The following is a 17,558-nucleotide window of genomic DNA, read 5'->3' on the forward strand; positions in this document are numbered from 1 at the left end:
ATATCGGACTATATCTTGGTATAGCCCCCATATAGACCTATCCGCCGATTTAGGGTCTTAGGCCAATAAAAGCCACATATATTGTCCGATTTTGCCAAAATTTGGGACAGTGAGTTGTGGTAGGCCAGTCGACATCCTTCTTCAATTTGGCCCCGATCGGTTATCTATATTTGGATATAGCTGCCATATAGACCGATCTCTCGATTTAAGGTTTTGGATCCATAAAAGGCGCATTTATTGTTACACGTCGCTGAAATTTCGGAAAGTGAGTCAAATTGGGCCCCTCGACATCCTTCTGCAATATGGCTTGGATCGGTCCAGATTTGGATATATCTGCCATATAGACCGATCTCTCGATTTATGGTCTTAGACCCATAAAAGCCACATATATAGTCTGATTTTGCCAAAATTGAAGACAGTGAATTGTGATAGTCCAGTCGACATCCTCCTTCAATTTGCCCCCGATCGGTCCAGATTTGGATATAGCTGCCATATATACCGATTTCTCGATTTTAGGTTTTGGGCCTATAAAAGGCGCATTTATTGTCCGATGTCGCCGAAATTTGGGACAGTGTGTTAAGTTTAGCCCCTTGACTTCTTTCTGCAATTTGGCTCAGATCGGTTCAGATTTGGATATAGCTGCCATATATACCGATTTCTCGATTTAAGGTCTTGGGCCCATAAAAGCCGCCTTTATTGTCCGATGTCGCTGAAATTTGGGACAATATGTTAAGTTTGGCCCCTCGACTTCTTTCTGCAATATGGCTCAGATCGGCTGAGATTTGGATATAGCTGCCATATAGACCGATCTCTCGATTTCAGGTCTTGGGCCCATAAAAGGCTCTTTTATTGTCCGATGTCGCCGAAATTGGGGACAGTGAGTTTTCTTAAGTCCTTCAACATTCTTCTTCAATTTGGCTCAGATCGGTTCAGATTTGAATATAGCTGCCATACAGACCGATCTCTCGATTTGTCTTAGGCCCATAAAAGACGCATTTATTGTCCAATGTCGCTGAAATTTGGGACAGTGTGTAAAGTTTGGCCCCTCGATTTCTTTCTGCAATATGGCTCAGATCGGTTCCGATTTGGATATAGCTTCCATATAGACCGATCTCTAGATTTAAGGTTTTGGGTCCATAAAATGCGCATTTATTGCCACACGTCGCTGAAATTTGGGAAAGTGAGTGAAATTTGGCCCCTCGACATCCTTCTGCAGTATGGCCCAGATCGGTCCAGATTTGGATATATCTGCCATATAGACCGATCTCTCGATTTATGGTCTTGGGCCCATAAAAGCCTAATTTATTGTCCGATGTCGCTGAAATTTGTGACAGTGTGTTAATTTTGACCTCTGAACTTCTTTCTGCAATTTGGCTCAGATCGGTTCAGATTTGGATATAGCTGCCATACAGACCGATCTCTCGATTTAAGGTCTTGGGTCCATAAAAGGCTCATTTATTGTCCGATCTCGCCGAAATTTGGGATAGTGAGTTTTGTTAAGTCCTTTAACATTCTTCTTCAATTTGGCCCAGATCGGTTCAGATTCGGATTTAGTTGCTATATAGATCAAGCTCTCGATTTAAGGTTTTGGGCCCATAAAAGGTGTATTTATTTTCCGATTTCGACGAAATTTGGGACAGTCAGTTGCGTAAGGCTTTTCGACAATTATCTGCAATTTGGCTCAGATCGGTTCAGATTTGGATATAGCTGCCATTTAGACCGATTTCTTGATTTATGGTTTTGGGCCCATGAAAGCGCATATATTTTCCGATTTCATCTGGGACAGTAAGTTGTGTTAGGCCATTCGACATCCCTCTCCAACTTGGCCCAGATCGGTTCAGATTCGGATTTAGTTGCGAGCTCTCGATTTAATGTCTTGGCCGCATAAAAACCATATTTATAATCCGATCTCACTGAAGTTTGACTTAGTGACTTATATTAGGTTTTTCCACATCCCCTTCGTTTGTGGTTCAAGTCGGATTACATTTGGATATATCTACCAAAAAGACCAATATTTGGTTCTACAAAATTGTACAATGACTTGTATATATTAGACCACTCAATATCCGTGTCGAATTTGGTCCAAACTGGACCATATTTCAATATAGCTGCTATGGGGACATAAGTTATGAATTTTTCATCGGATTTTGACAAAAGGTTGAAGTTTCGGCCCGGCCGAACTTAACGTCGTTTTTACTTCTTTTCAATATTATTGCTGGGTACAAAATACAACATGGATTACACATTGTAAGAGAAAATTGGTTGAGTTAGTTGTAAAAAAAATAATGCCAAGCAGTCGTAAATCTAATTGCACTCTAACCACACGTTATAATAAAGGGTTTTGAATAAAATTGCCGCGGTTAATATTACAAAATATATTTTCATAGTAATTTGGCTATATCCGAGGTCTTCATATATAAAGCATTGCATTTATCAAACATAATCCTTTTGATAGCTCGAAGTTGTCTTGTACACTTACTCACTGGTTTGTAGAAATGCATATCGCTTTGCTTAGCATTTTCGTTGGCCTAATATACGCGTGGATCAAGAAACGTTGGCAAGATCGACATGCTATCAAGTTGATTAAACACTTTGGAGCGAATAAACTACAAATGCTGTTGGGGTTTGGTCCTCTAATGTCAGCAAGTGGTAAATATGAAAAAAAATCTATAAAAAAATAATTTTTACAAAAAGGGGCAAATTTTCATTTAATTTTAATTATAATACAATACATATATTGGGTTGCCCAAAAAGTAATTGCGGATTTTTCATATAGTCGGCGTTGACAAATTTTTTCACAGCTTGTGACTCTGTTATTGCATTCCTTCTTCTGCCAGTTATCAGCTGCTACTTTTAGCTTGCTTTAGAAAAACAGTGTAAAAAAAGTATATTTGATTAAAGATCATTCTAAGTTTTATTGAAAATGCATTTACTTTCTTTTAAAAAATCCGCAATTACTTTTTGGGCAACCCAATATAATACCTAATAAGTGGACTTCGGATATAGGGGAGCTATATGCAAACGTGAACCGATTTTAATAAAATTCCGTAAACAATTTTAAGAACATCAAATAAAAATCGGACAGCACAATTTACCTAAAATACATTACAAAAAAAATCCTATGCCAAATTTAAACTCTTATGGATAAGTTTTGCACAGCAATTGTAATGCTGTGGTTTCGTAAATTACAATATTATTTTCATTACTCTATCGTTCCAGTTATTCTCAAAAAGTTTTCAGACTTTGCCTTATACTATGGAAGGAATGTCATGATCTATTGTGGACCACATTTGTTTTTGGTTACCAGCGATCCCGAAGTGGTAAAAGATATTCTAACGTCAAAATTATGCATAAATAAGCCCGATCTTGTATATGATGGAATAGCTCATGTTATCGGACGAGGTTTAATCACTTTGAGAGGTAAAAGAAAGAACTGTGTGAGAACGTTAAAAAAAAACGTAAGTAAGTTTTATCAAATTGAATCGAAATTTTTAAGAAAAACAAGTAAAATGACGTTAAGTTCAGACGGGATGAACTTTGGATACCCACCACCTCGGGTATATATGTAATTCACCTTTCATAATAATCCGATGAAAAATGGATAATTTATGCCCGATTAGCAGCTATATAGAAATATTGCCCGATTTGGAGCAAATTCGATTGGGATATTGAATGGTCTAATAGAATTTGTATAACCAAATAATGGTCTTTTTGGTAGCTATATCCAAATATAGACCGATCGAAACCATATACGATACAGATGTCAAAAATCCTAACATAAGTCACTCTGTCAAATTTCAGCGAAATCGGATTATAAATGTGTCTTTTATGGGGCCAAGACTTTAAATCGATCAATCGGTCTATACGACAGTTATATCCAAATCTGAACCGATCTGAGCCAACAATAAAGGGATATGGAAGGGCCTAACACAACTCACTGTTTTGAAATTTCGGCGAAATCTGACAAAAAATGCGCTTTTTATGGGCCCAAAACCTTAAATCGAGAGATCGGTTTATATGGCAGCTATATCCAAATCTTGGCCGATCTGGGCCAAATTACAGAGAGTTGTCGAACAGCTTAACCCAACTCACTGTCCCAAATTTCGGCGAAATTGGACAATAAAAAAATAAATAAAAAAGTTATTGACTGATGTGGAAGTCATAAAAAATTACCAACCCAAATCGAGTGATAATTGCGCCCTCCTGGGGCTGAGAAAGCCAAATTGGGAAATCGGTTTATATGGCAGCTATATCAGGTCATGAACCGATTAAAATTAAACTTGACACAGTTGCTGGAAGTTATACCAAAACACAACTTGCAAAGTTTTAGCCAAATCGGATAAGAATTGCGCCCTCTGGAAGCTCAAGAAGTTTAATCGGGAGATCGGTTTATATGGCAGCTATGAACCTAGTTAAACCATACTTAGCACAGTTACTGGAAACGATATCAAAACACGACATGTGAAATTTCAAAAAATTGGATAAGAATTGCGCCCTCTAGAAGTTGAAAAAGTCTAATCGCGAATTCGGTTTAAATGGCAGCTATATCAGATTATAAACCGATTTGAACCATACTTATCGCAGTTCTCAAAGTAATACCAAACATAAAGTGCAAAATTTCAGCTACGTCGTATAAAAAATGCGGCCTCTAGAAGCTCAAAGTAAAAATCAAAACAACACGTGCAAAAATTCAGGCAAATCGGATAATAATTGCGGCCTCTAGAGGCTCAATAACCAAGATCGGTTTATATGGCAGCTATATCAAAACATGGACCGATTTAGCCCATTTACAATCCAAACAGACCTACACTAGAATGTAGTATATGTGCAAAATTTCAAGTGCATAGCTTTACTCCTTCAAAAGTTTGAGTGCTTCCGACAGACAGAAGGACGGACGGACGGACGGACGGAAATGACTAGATCGACCTAAAATGTCATGAGGATCAAGAATATATATACCTGACGGGGTCATGGAGGCCAACGTATTTGGTACAGTTGTTGAAAATCGTAACAGAATTTGCAAATTGCAAATTTTGCCCATGAACATTCCATTAAGGAACAGGGGCAAATTTCTTCGATTTAAGTTTAAGCTCAATTATAAGGGGCCTCCTTTTTGTAGCCGAGTCTCTCTCTCTCCAATGTAAGACTCTCTCTCCTCTTTGGAGAAAAGTTTTACATGGCATAGTTCCTCACAAATGTTGCCAGCATTAGGAGGGGAAAACCACCGTTGAACATTTTTTCTGATGGTCGCGACAGCATTCGAACCCAGGCGTCCAGCGTCATAGGCGGACATGCTATCCTCTGCGCTGCGGTAGCCTCCAGAACAAAATACCTCGTAACAGAATACCGCCAGCAAAATTTCATCCAAATCGAACAAAATTTGCGGCTTGTATGGACTCAAGAAAACAAATCGGGAGGTTTATATGGAAGCTATACCAGGTTATTGACCGATTTAGACTTTACTTAGTACACTTGATGAAAGTCATAACAGAATACTACATTTCACCTAAATCGGACAAGAATCTCGGCTTGCTCAAATGGTCAAATAGGGAGACCGGTTTATTTGGGAACAATATCAGGTAATAAACCGATTTGGACCGAACTTAGCACAGTTGTTGAAAATAAGAAGAGGAGCAGAAAACTATTGGGTTGTCCAAAAAGTAATTGCGGATTTTTTAAAAGAAAGTAAATGCATATTTAATAAAACTTAGAATGAACTTTTATCAAATATACTTTTTTTACACTTTTTTTCTAAAGCAAGCTAAAAGTAACAGCTGATAGCTGACAGAAGAAAGAATGCAATTACAGAGTCACAAGCTGTGAAAAAATTTGTCAACGCCGACTATATGAAAAATCCGCAATAACTTTTTGGGCAACCCAATATGTGCAAAATTGTATCCAAATCGACCAAAAATTTCGGCTTCCAGGGGCTCTACAATTGAAATCGGAAGATAGGTTTATGTGGGAGCTATATCCAAATCTTAACCGATACGGCCCATTTACAATCCTCAACCAACTACCTCAATAGTAGGTAAGGTTAGCTTAGGTTGAAAAGAGGGGGCGTGAGCTATATCAGATTATACACAACTGAAAGGTATTTGAGATAGGAGCACGAATTTGATACATGGGGGTCCATCTCACCCCCAAAAACACCACCATACCGGACATATTTACCGACCATAGCAATATAAGGCTCAAATGAAAGAAAGAGAGCACCAATATGTTATCCACTTTGGGGCGAAATATCTGAAAGGCCGTACCAGCACCCCAAACAGGACTATTTTCCTGACTGTGCCAGTATAGGGCTCAGTTAAATAAGAAATTGAAAGAAGTGGCAGCAGAGTGGGCCCTGTCCAGCTAGTCTTATATATAACAAGTAAAAGGGTGATAAGTTCGGCCGGACCAGCAAAAATTAAAGCCTCTAGGAACCGATGATCCTGGATGATCGTGATCGACCTTATCTTATGTCGAAAAATGCAAGCAAATGAGGTTGATGTTGCAGAATTTGGCATTTGTGTGGATTTGGATAGCATCTCAGCCACCGAATTGACCTGGAGAAAAGGTATTACAGTTTCGGTCCAACCAAAATTCCACAGCCAAATGCATGCCTCTTGCATGGCGTCTATAATAAAGGGTGATTTTTTTGAGGTTAGGATTTTCATGCATTAGTATTTGACAGATCACGTGGGATTTCAGGCATGGTGTCAAAGAGAAAGATGCTCAGTATGCTTTGACATTTCATCATGAATAGACTTACTAACGAGCAACGCTTGCAAATCATTGAATTTTATTACCAAAATCAGTGTTCGGTTGGAAATGTGTTCATTCACCGTTCAGCGATGAGGCTCATTTCTGGTTGAATGGCTACGTAAATAAGCAAAATTGCCGCATTTGGAGTGAAGAGCAACCAGAAGCCGTTCAAGAACTGCCCATGTATCCCGAAAAATGCACTGTTTGGTGTGGTTTGTACGCTGGTGGAATCATTGGACCGTATTTTTCAAAGATGCTGTTGGACGCAACGTTACGGTGAATGAACACATTTCGAACCGAACACTGATTTTGGTAATAAAATTCAATGACTTGCAAGCGTTGCTCGTTAGTAAGTCTATTCATGATGAAATGTCAAAGCATACTGAGCATCTTTCTCTTTGACACCATGTCTGAAATCCCACGTGATCTGTCAAATACTAATGCATGAAAATCCTAACCTCAAAAAAATCACCCTTTATAAGGCTTCTACTTTCGAAGTTGTTGTGAAACCTTTCCAGAACCATCAAGCCACTTCGTGTTTGGTAGTAATGTCTGCCCTGAATCCCTTCTATAAAGAGTTTGGACATTTCAGGTGCAGATATGCAAGTAATGGTAATTAAAATGTTTTCGGAGATTGTCAACAAAGGTGGGATCTGTTTCTTCTTCAATCTTCAATCTTCTTCATATTTATACCCACCACCTTAAGATAGGGGTATACTAATGTAGACATTTCGTTTGTAACACCTCGAAATATTCGTCTAAGACCCCATAAAGTACATATATTATTGATCGTCTGGACGTTCTGAGTCGATATAACTGTCCGTCCGTCCAACCGTCCTTCGGTCAACATCACGATAGCGGTCGAACGCGTGGCGATAGCCGCTTAAAATTTTGTATAGCTACAAGATAGCTGCCCAGTTGACACTGTGGGGTGAGTTTATGTGTCCATATTTGAGATGAAGGAAGACCAAGATAAGCCAGGATACTGCCAAGTTAAAACCAATCAGAACCGTTTTTTGATTTCCAAACATTCCCAAGTCACCCAATAGGTCCATAGCAGATAACATATAGACTGTTCACCTTCCTTTACTTCTTGACTTTAAAAATACGTTCTTATGTAGAAAGTTTTCAATTAAAAATGCCTTATAATGGTATCCCAGTCGAACTACCCACCACCATTGTGTGGAAATTTAGAGTAGCGATTTCAGTAGTTTGGAATTTATCATCAATCACATTAGTAACAAAGTATTATTTTTTACTGCTTTAGGTGATAACTGGTACCATGAGAGAAAAATCTACAATGAATCCTTCAAAATTGGAAAACTACAGGCGATTTTACCAGTTTTTAACAAGAAAATGAAAACCCTTTTCCACAACATTGATGAAGATATTAAAAATGATAAGAGCACTCCATTGTTTTACTATACGCGTGAATATACCTTGAGTGCATCGTTCGGTAAGTATATTTTCAGAATGCTAGAAAGCTAGATATAGTCAATTATAAGATATCTACGGAGGTAGCATAATTATAGGCAGAAACTGAACTTTTACCAAATATTAGTTAAATAGATCCATTGTTATAATCAATATAGCTTGAAAATAATATATTGAAAGAATAAAGCACAACAGACACGTCTTAATGGTCTTACAATATGTATAGCTATAGGATCAGAAATAAATAAGCCGATGTGTTACCAATCGACCGCTAATTATATTTTACTATTCTTCTTTCTAAATATACAGAGACAATGATAGGCAGAGACTTGGATAAAGTTGATGGCGATGTAAAAGAAATTCTACTTAATTTCTCCGAGTAAGTAATGGTGCATAACATTTGTATGATTTGTTTCTAATTGGAAAAATTTATAATTTTAAATACATTTCTATTCCACTAAGGGCCGCAGAATATGCTTCTCATCTAGCCAGCAATTTTATATACTTAGTTGCATTTGTGCGTAAAATTGCTGAGAAGAGTATCTTCAAGAAGGCTTTGGAGGTGACGAAAGGCATTCATCAATTCATTTCGATGGTGAGAGTACAACATGAAAATATCACTTTTTAAACCCACCACCGGAGGAGGGGGGTATATTGATTTTGTCATTCCATTTGCTATAATTTTAAAAAATAGGGATGTTAAGCTGAAACTTTGCACAGGTTTTCTTTTTTTTTTTTTTTTTTTTTGTATACAGACAGGTTAAGTTCGAAGAAGTGCCATATCGGTCTATATCTTTACGTAGCCCCCATATAGATCGATCTGACGATTTAAGATCTGTAATTTTGACCAAAATTTTATACCCTTAACCAAATTTGCTACAGCAAAAATGTTTGCTAAAACAGTTGTTTTGTCTGCTGAAAATGGGAAAGCAGACATTACTGCTGTTTCAGCAAACATGGGGCTGCTGTATTAGCAAACATTTCTTATTGCTATTTCAACTAACAAAATCTGTTGTTTTGAGTACACAGGTTAGGTTAGATAAAAGTGACAGTCCTTTACAGACTGGTGTCCGCCTCAGATTGTTATATCAGCTATTGACTATACTTTTAAATACCTTTCACTTGATTCCCATATTGTCCCACTCGACCCTTAAGGTGACATTTGTAAGCCCCTCTTCAATAACACACTTTTGATACACATATTGCCAAAAGCGGTAAAGTGTCCAGTTCGGTTGAGTTTTGGATGGGGCGTCCCCCCAGGTTATTTGACCCCATAATTTTATATCAATTTCGTGTTTTTACCATGAAATGATCAAATTTTGCTAAAATCTATGCACACATCTCCGGGATCCGGCGTTTTCGAAAATTGGGGTTAGGGGGAGGGTCCGCCGCTCCTTCGGATATGAAAAACTAAAGTACCCTATTTTCACCGGAGGCTTAAACTCTACCATCTGTGAAAATTTCATGTAAATGTTCAGTTCTTCAGTCTATACGGAACAGACAAACAAACAAATAAAGAAACAAGCAAACAAAAAAAGCACAACAATTCCATTTTTATATCATAGACTAGCTGGACAGGACCCGCTACGCTGCGCCTTCTTTAACTCTCTAATATCTTTTTAGGGTGGCAACACTTCGCCCTGAATGTGGAAATCGAATTCGTGCTACAAAAATCAATACATTTTCACCCCAAATTGCTTTTATATAAAAGGGAGGTATTTTGGGGTGGCTCTATATTGTCATGATTGGTCTTTATATTCATTTGGCAGGTTTTGGGCGGTCCCCGCGGCACCCATCCCCAACAATAGAAACTATGTTTTGTTTTGGTGATTGTTAGAGTGCAAAAAACTTCGAACTAATCGCATATGTAATCTCAGAGATCTTGTATTTTTGAAATTAGGGTAATTGGAAGTGCTTTTTAGGGGAGACATTTCGACTCAAATATGGAAATCAAATTTGTGTCCAATCCCAAATCCCTTTACTTTGAACCCCATATTGTCATGGTCGGTAAGTATGAACCGTATGGAGGGTGTTTTGAGGCTGGGAAGGCCACCGGCACTTTGCCCTGAAAATAGATATCAAATTTGTTCTTTACTCCCAAATGCCGTTTGAGCTCCATATTGATATCGTCGAAATTTAAGTTCTCTTTAAGGGGTGATGTAGGGAGTACCCTCAAAATTGGATATCAAATTCGTTTTCTACTCTCACATACCTTTCATTAAAGTCCCATATTGCCATAATGGGTCAATTAATCTATTCGATGTATTTTTGAAGGAAAAGAGCCACCTTGACTTGAACGCAAATTTTAATGTCATATTTTTAATCTACTCCCAAATATCTTTCATTTGAAGCCTATATAGCCATGATCGGCTGATATGCCCATGAGAGAGTATTTGGGGGTGGGGTGACCTCCCATTACTTGGACCAAATTTTTTATGTCATATTTGTAATCTACTGCCTAATACTTTTCGTTTGAGTCTCATATTGATAGGAACGCCGAATATATATGTTTAAAGGAGTTTTGGGGTTGGGGAGGCTCGCTAGGTACTTTGACCCAAAATGTAATACATTATTCATTTTCTAGTCTTCAATACATTTCATTTGATACCCATATTATGTCCATCAGTCCTCTTATGGTTTTGGTTGGCGTATTTGGTGTAAAGGAGAGGGTCAGCCACCATCCGATATCTAAAAATTATATAACCTATGTTTCATTTTTTGATTCTACGGAACAAACGAACAAACCGAGTCTCATAGAGTCATGATGGGTTATATGCCTATTTGGGGAGTTTTTGGGGGGTGGAGTGACCTCCTACACTTCGATCTGGTTTTGCATGCCAGATTCGTAATCTACTCCCGAATACCTTTCATTTAAGCCCCATATTGATAAGGAAGACCAGTTTGCATGTTTTTAGACATTTTGAGGTAAGGGCGACTTCCATGGTACTTGGACCCAATTTTTAGTACCATATTCGTATTCTACTTTTCAATACCTTTCATTTCATATCCATATTGTCTTTATCGGTCCACTTGTGATTTTGGGTGGTATTTTTGGGGTAACGGGGAGGGTCCGCCCCCTTCCGATATCAACAAATTATATAGCATATTTCTTCTTCCTGACCATATTCGTAATCTACTCCCGAATACCTTTCATTTGAGTCCCATATTGACATGCTCGTCCAATGAACCTATTTTAGGGGGTTTTGGAGTTGGAGCGTCCCCCCAGTTATTTGGACCCAATTTTTAATTTGAAATTCGTATTCTACTTCTGAATACCTTTCATTTGAATCCCATACTGTCCTGATCGGAAGGCTTTTATTTTTGGGTGGTACTTTTGGGGTAAGGGGGAGGGTCCGTCCCCCTTCCGATATCAAAAAATTATGTAGGCTATGTTTCCTTCCAGACCAACCTACATAATCTGTGAAAATTTCAAGATAATCGGTTTTTGAGTCTATACTGAACAAACAAACAAACCTAAAAACAAACACAAGTTCACATTTTGTAATAAAGGCCCATTGTCTTGAAGCAAATATACTCTTATATCCTCTTCGACAAAAACTGCATACAAAATTGTATCCAACATTTAGCCCGGTCGAACTCATTTCAGATATTTTGCCTTCTTACTCAAAGAAATCAATATTAATCTCAGTATTAAACTATACCAAATATTCTACTGCAGTCACAAAAAAATTATACCAAACTACGAGGAACCGATCCAAGTTATGTTCCAAATATTGATACGCCCATGGAAACACTGGATAGAGCAGTTGAACGAAATGAACTCAAACTGGAAGAAGCTACAGAAGGAATTTTTCAACTATTTATTGGAGTAAGTTCAATATTTTAGTACAATTTTGATAGTCAACATACTTTCTTTTTTACTCAGACTTTTGAAACTAACTCCACCGCTTTATATTTTGCCCTAATAATGTTGGCCATGCATCCGAAAATTCAAGAACGAGCCTACAAACATGTCTGCGATATTTTCCCCAACAATGACAATGGCGAATTTGTCGTCACCTATGCTCATTTAAGCCAACTTGGATACCTTGATATGATCTTAAATGAAACAATGCGAGTATTGCCCATAGTACCTCAAGTGGGCCGCAAAGTTGAAGGTGGCAATTTGAAACTGAGCAATGGTGTTGTTTTGCCCGAAGGTTTAAGAATACTAATTGATATCTATAGCCTGCATCGCAGCAAGGATATTTGGGGTCCCAATGCCCACAAATTCAATCCAGACAATTTCTTAAGCAGCAATAGCATGGAGAGACATCCATTTGCATTTATACCATTTACGAAAGGAATTCGTTCATGTATAGGTGAGTATAGGTATTTACCACATTCTCCCACCAAAAAAAAAAAACCCACACACCAAGACTGGGTGTAAGCAACTTTATTTTCACCTATGGTTTTGGCTTCACTCAGGATTTGAACCCTGAGGCAAAAGGCAGAAAAATAAAATCAAAAATTTAATTTTCAATAAAATATTTACTATCTTTCTAAATTCTATGTCATTACAGGCATTCGATATGCTGAATACAACTTAAAAGTCGCTTTGGCAAGACTCATTAAGAGATACAAATTTTCATCAGATGCAAAAATGGAAGATTTGATTGGTGAAAATCACATAGTGCTGCAATTTATTCATCAACCCAAAGTGACTGTAGAGAGGAGGCGAACGATATCAAGTGAATGAAAATTTAGCCTAAAATTAGCAAAGACCAGTATAATAAATATAATAATGATTGAAATATATAAAAAATAATGCATTACACTGTAACTGTTCCACAGGATTAAATAACTTACCAACAGAATCGGGCACGCTTCACTACGCCTTCTTTTACAATATATGGAAAAAATTATCATTTAAATATTTATTTTTGACAATTAAAGAGCTTTTAGTGAAATACCATGCTACGAAAGTGGTGTAGCCGAGTTGGTAGCGTGCTTGGATTACCAGTGCAGGGGTCGTGGGTTTGATTCCCACCAATAGCCTTGGTCTGTCGCTACTGTGGTATCTCAATTGCCTAACCTAACCTAACCCATGTCGCTTAACTTAAAGTAGACAAACATGAACGACTTTATGTGAATCCCATATGATCTTTATTGGTCTATGAATTCGATCGGAGGGTTTAGGATCATTTAAGTTAGAATGCTAGATGTATTCCAATTTTTTTTACAAAAGCAATTTTGCCCATGAACATTCCGTTTATGAACAGGGCGAAACTTCTCACATATCAATGAGTGCTGTCCAATTCAAGTTTAAACTCAATGATAAGGGGCCTCCATTTTATAGCCGAGTCCGAACGGCGTGCCACAGTGCGACATCTCTTTGGGGAGAAGTTTTTTTCTCATGGCATAGTACCTCACAAATAACCATCGCTTAAATTTTGTTTTTTTTTGATGTTTTCGCCAGGATTCGAACCCAGGCATTCAGCGTCATAGGGGGATATGCTAACCTCTGCTCTACGAGGAACGCTAACCTCTGCTCTACGAGAATTTATTAGAGCCCGATATTCTCAGGGCGATTTTGGTAGCGGGTAGGGCCCCAGGGTCGTCGTTGGTGGATTTAGAGGGTGGGGTTGACCCCCAAAAACATGGTCCCGAAAGTGGGTGTCGATTGCTCGGCTCCAAAATACCTTTCATTTGAGTCCCTTACTGCCATGGTCGTTAAATATGTATGTCCGATTTGGGTTGATTTGGGGGGTTGGGTTGTCTTTGACAACGCCGACTATATGAAAAATCCGCAATTACTTTTTGGGCAACCCAATATTTGCTTCGCTCGAAATTTGATACAGTAATTTTAATAACCTATCTGAATACATCCGCCGAGGTCCTTCAAAATTCGTTCAGAATTCCATATAATCCCACTTTTGAATTTATAGGGTAGGTGTAGGGTATTATAAAGTCAGCACTGCCCGACTTTAGCCTTTCCTTACTGGTCTAGCTTCAAAATCCATTATCGAAAAAAGTAATCATGAAAAAATTTCTCTAAAAGCGATTATAGTACCGCCCTCAAATTTACTATCGATGTTCTTAACATTATAGTAATGTTATTATTCTCATCCGCATTATAAATTCACAAAAATAGGTGTTAAAATTCCTTTTTTTTCGATACTATAATGCTCAAATACTTCCATATCCAAGTGCCAAGCTCATTATCTTCATCTCTTCTTTATTACACCACAGTATTGTGAGGTCAAAACGTCAACATTGTGTTTTCCCATCTCTTTTGTTTTTATTCTCTCAGCCTCTCACAATTTCTCGCTCACCCATCATTATCCATATGCATAGCAGTAAGCTAATGGCCTCCTGTCATTTAGTCTTTTTTGAAGCTTTACTTAAGATCGGTTGTTTTGGTCATTTAGACGAATTAAATTGCATTAAAATGATTAATATAGCGTTACTTATTAAATATTCTAACAAATGTACTTCATTGAAAGTATGTCCGATAAGTGAAAGTAAAATGAAATGAATAAACAAATTGAAAAATATGTTTTCGGTAATTGTCAAATATGTTGCGGAAAAAAACTCATAAGTGAGTGTGTGAAAAAAACATTTTTATGTGTCGGTGTGTTTAGGGATGCCGGTTAGCAAAAAAAACGGGGAGTACGGGGAGTACACTCCATGTGTTTCTTTTCAATACAACAACAAATACGTGTAAATGTGTATCAAGCAACTGCGAGTTTGGCACTGAAATTTTTTTATGCGATAGTTAAAGGTGACTAATAGAGGAAGAAGCGTTGCTGCACCTGTTTCAAGGTAAGTTCATCTTGTATTCGCAAACCATATAAGGCATGTTTGTACTGTTTTTCTAAGGCCATTTGTTTTTTTCCATTTTGGTGGTAACCAAAATTCCTCAGTTGTAGAACAAAAACTTAATTTTGACAAATGATTTTTTTAAGAACAAAATTTGATCATGATTTTGTCTAAAGTTACTATTTAGGAGAAATTTAAAATTTTTAAAATAAATATGTTACCAAATGCCAATTTTATAAAATGAGTAACCAAAAAAAATATTTGGTAAAAATTTGAAAATACTTTTTAGTTTCTAGGCACAAAAAAACTTGTGTTAATACATAATTTAAACTAAATTTTCATTGAAAAAATTTTCCACAAAAATTTAAGGTTCGAAGAAAATGGATTGCAAAATGCAAATTTTGCCCATGAACATTTCACTAAGGAACAGGGGAAAACTTCTCACATATCAATGAGTGAAGTCCGATTGAAGTTTGAGCTCCATGATAAGGGGCCTCCCTTTTATAGCCGAGTCCAAACGGCGTGCCGCAGTGCGACACCTCTCTGGAGAGAAGTTTTACATGGCATAGTACCTCACAAATGTTGCCAGCATTAGGAAGGGGAAAACCACCGCTGACAATTTTTTTCTGATGGTCTCGCCAGGATTCGTACCCAGGCGTTCAGCGTCATAGGCGGACATGCTAACCCGTGCGCAACGGTAGCCTCCTTAACATAGTGCATTTGTTTGTAACACCCAAAAGGAAGAGAGATAGGCCCATTGATAAGTATGCCGATCGACTCAGAATCACTTTTTGATTCGATTAAGCTATGTCCGTCAGTCTATCTGTCCATGTTAATTTGTTTACAAATTACAGGTCGCAATTTTCATCCGATCGTCTTAAAATTTGGTTTTGGGATGTTCTATGGCCTAGAAACGAAGCCTATTGAAATTGGAAAAAATCGGTTCAGATTTGTATGTACCTCCCATATATATGTTCGTCCGATTTGCAGTAATACAGAAATAAAATGGTAATTTGTTAACCGATTTCCTTGAAATTTGGCAGGAAGTATTTTCTTATGACTCTCGATATTAAAATTGAATATTATAGAAATCGGTTCGGATTTGGATATAGCTCCCATATATATGTTCGTCCGATTTGCAGTAATACAGCAATAAAATGGTCGTTTGTTGACCGATTCTCTTAAAATGGGATAGGAAGAATGTTCTTATGACCCTCAATTTTACTGATGAATTTTATCGAAATCGGTTTAGATTTGGAAATAGCTCCCATATATATGTTCGTCCGATTTGCAGTAATAATGCAAACAAATGGTAATTTGTTAACCGATTCTCTCCAAATTTAGCAGGAAGGATTTTCTTTTGATTCGCGACATTACTGGTGAATTTCATAGAAATCGGTTCAGATTTAGATATAGCTCTTATATATGTATGTCGCCCGATTTTCACTCCAAGAACCACTGCAAGCACATTTATTGACCGATTTTGCCAAAATTTTGCACAACGCTTTCCTCGGCGACTGCCACAATATCTGAGAAGTTTGCTCTAAATCGGTTCAGATTTAGATATAGCTTCCATATACATGTTCGTCCGATTTGCAGTAATAATGCAATAAAATAGTCATTTGTTAACCGATTTTCTCTAAATTAGGCAGGAAGGATTTTTTATGGCTCTCGACATTATTGGTGAATTTCATAGAAATCGTTTCAGATTTATATATAGTTCTTATATATATATGTATGTCGCCCAATTTTTACGCCTAGAGCCACTGCAAGCGTATTTTTTGCCTAATCTTAAGAAAACTTGTGTACAACGCTTTCTCGTCAAATACCACAATATCTGAGAAGAGTGCTCCAAATCAGTTCAGATTTAGTTATAGCTCTCATATATATGTTCGTCCGATTAGCAGTAATAATGCAATAAAATTGTCATTTGTTAACCGATTCTCTCAAAATTTGGCAGGAGGGATTTTCTTATGGCTGTCGACATTATTGGTGAATTTCATAGAAATCGGTTCAGATTTAGATATAGCTCTTTTATATGTATGTCGCCCGATTTTCACTCCTAGAGCCACTGCAAGCGTATTTTTTGACTAATCTTAAGAAAACTTGTGTACAACGCTTTCTCGTCAACTACCACAATATCTAAGAAGTGTGCTCCAAATCAGTTCAGATTTAGTTATAGCTCTCATATATATGTTCGTCCGATTTGCAGTAATAATGCAATAAAATTGTTATTTGTTAACCGATTCTCTCGAAATTTGGCAGGAGAGATATTCTTATGACTCTCGGTATTTCTGGTGAATTTCATAGAAATCGGTTCAGAATTAGATAAGCTCTTATATATGCATATCGCCCGATTTTCACTTCTAGAGCCACTGCAAGCGCATTTTTTGACCAATCTTCCCAAAGCTTTGTACAACGCTTTTCTCGTCAAGTACCACAATATCTGAGAAGTTTGCTCCAAATCGGTTCAGATTAAGATATAGCTCCCACATACATTTTTGTCCGATTTTAAGAAATATTGCAATAAAGTGTTCATTTGTCAGACGTAGTTATTACAGTTTAAACATATTTGCTCGAAATTTGATACGGATTGTTTAATAACCCCTCTC

At 37.4% G+C, this 17,558-nt stretch overlaps 1 protein-coding gene across 1 annotated transcript; it reads left to right on the plus strand.

Annotated features, from left to right (window-relative positions):
- The first annotated feature begins 3,224 nt into the window (after positions 1-3,224).
- Positions 3,225-12,967, plus strand: LOC131997190 (probable cytochrome P450 313a4). The gene is made up of 7 exons (XM_059367711.1): positions 3,225-3,420; positions 8,018-8,206; positions 8,494-8,563; positions 8,647-8,779; positions 11,864-12,013; positions 12,071-12,506; positions 12,708-12,967. The coding sequence occupies exons 1-7, from the start codon at positions 3,270-3,272 to the stop codon at positions 12,881-12,883; spliced, it is 1,305 nt and encodes a 434-aa protein (XP_059223694.1). The 5' UTR covers positions 3,225-3,269; the 3' UTR covers positions 12,884-12,967.
- Positions 12,968-17,558: the final 4,591 nt, after the last annotated feature.

This window comes from Stomoxys calcitrans, chromosome 4 (assembly GCF_963082655.1).
Source record: "Stomoxys calcitrans chromosome 4, idStoCalc2.1, whole genome shotgun sequence".
NCBI lineage: Eukaryota > Metazoa > Arthropoda > Insecta > Diptera > Muscidae > Stomoxys > Stomoxys calcitrans.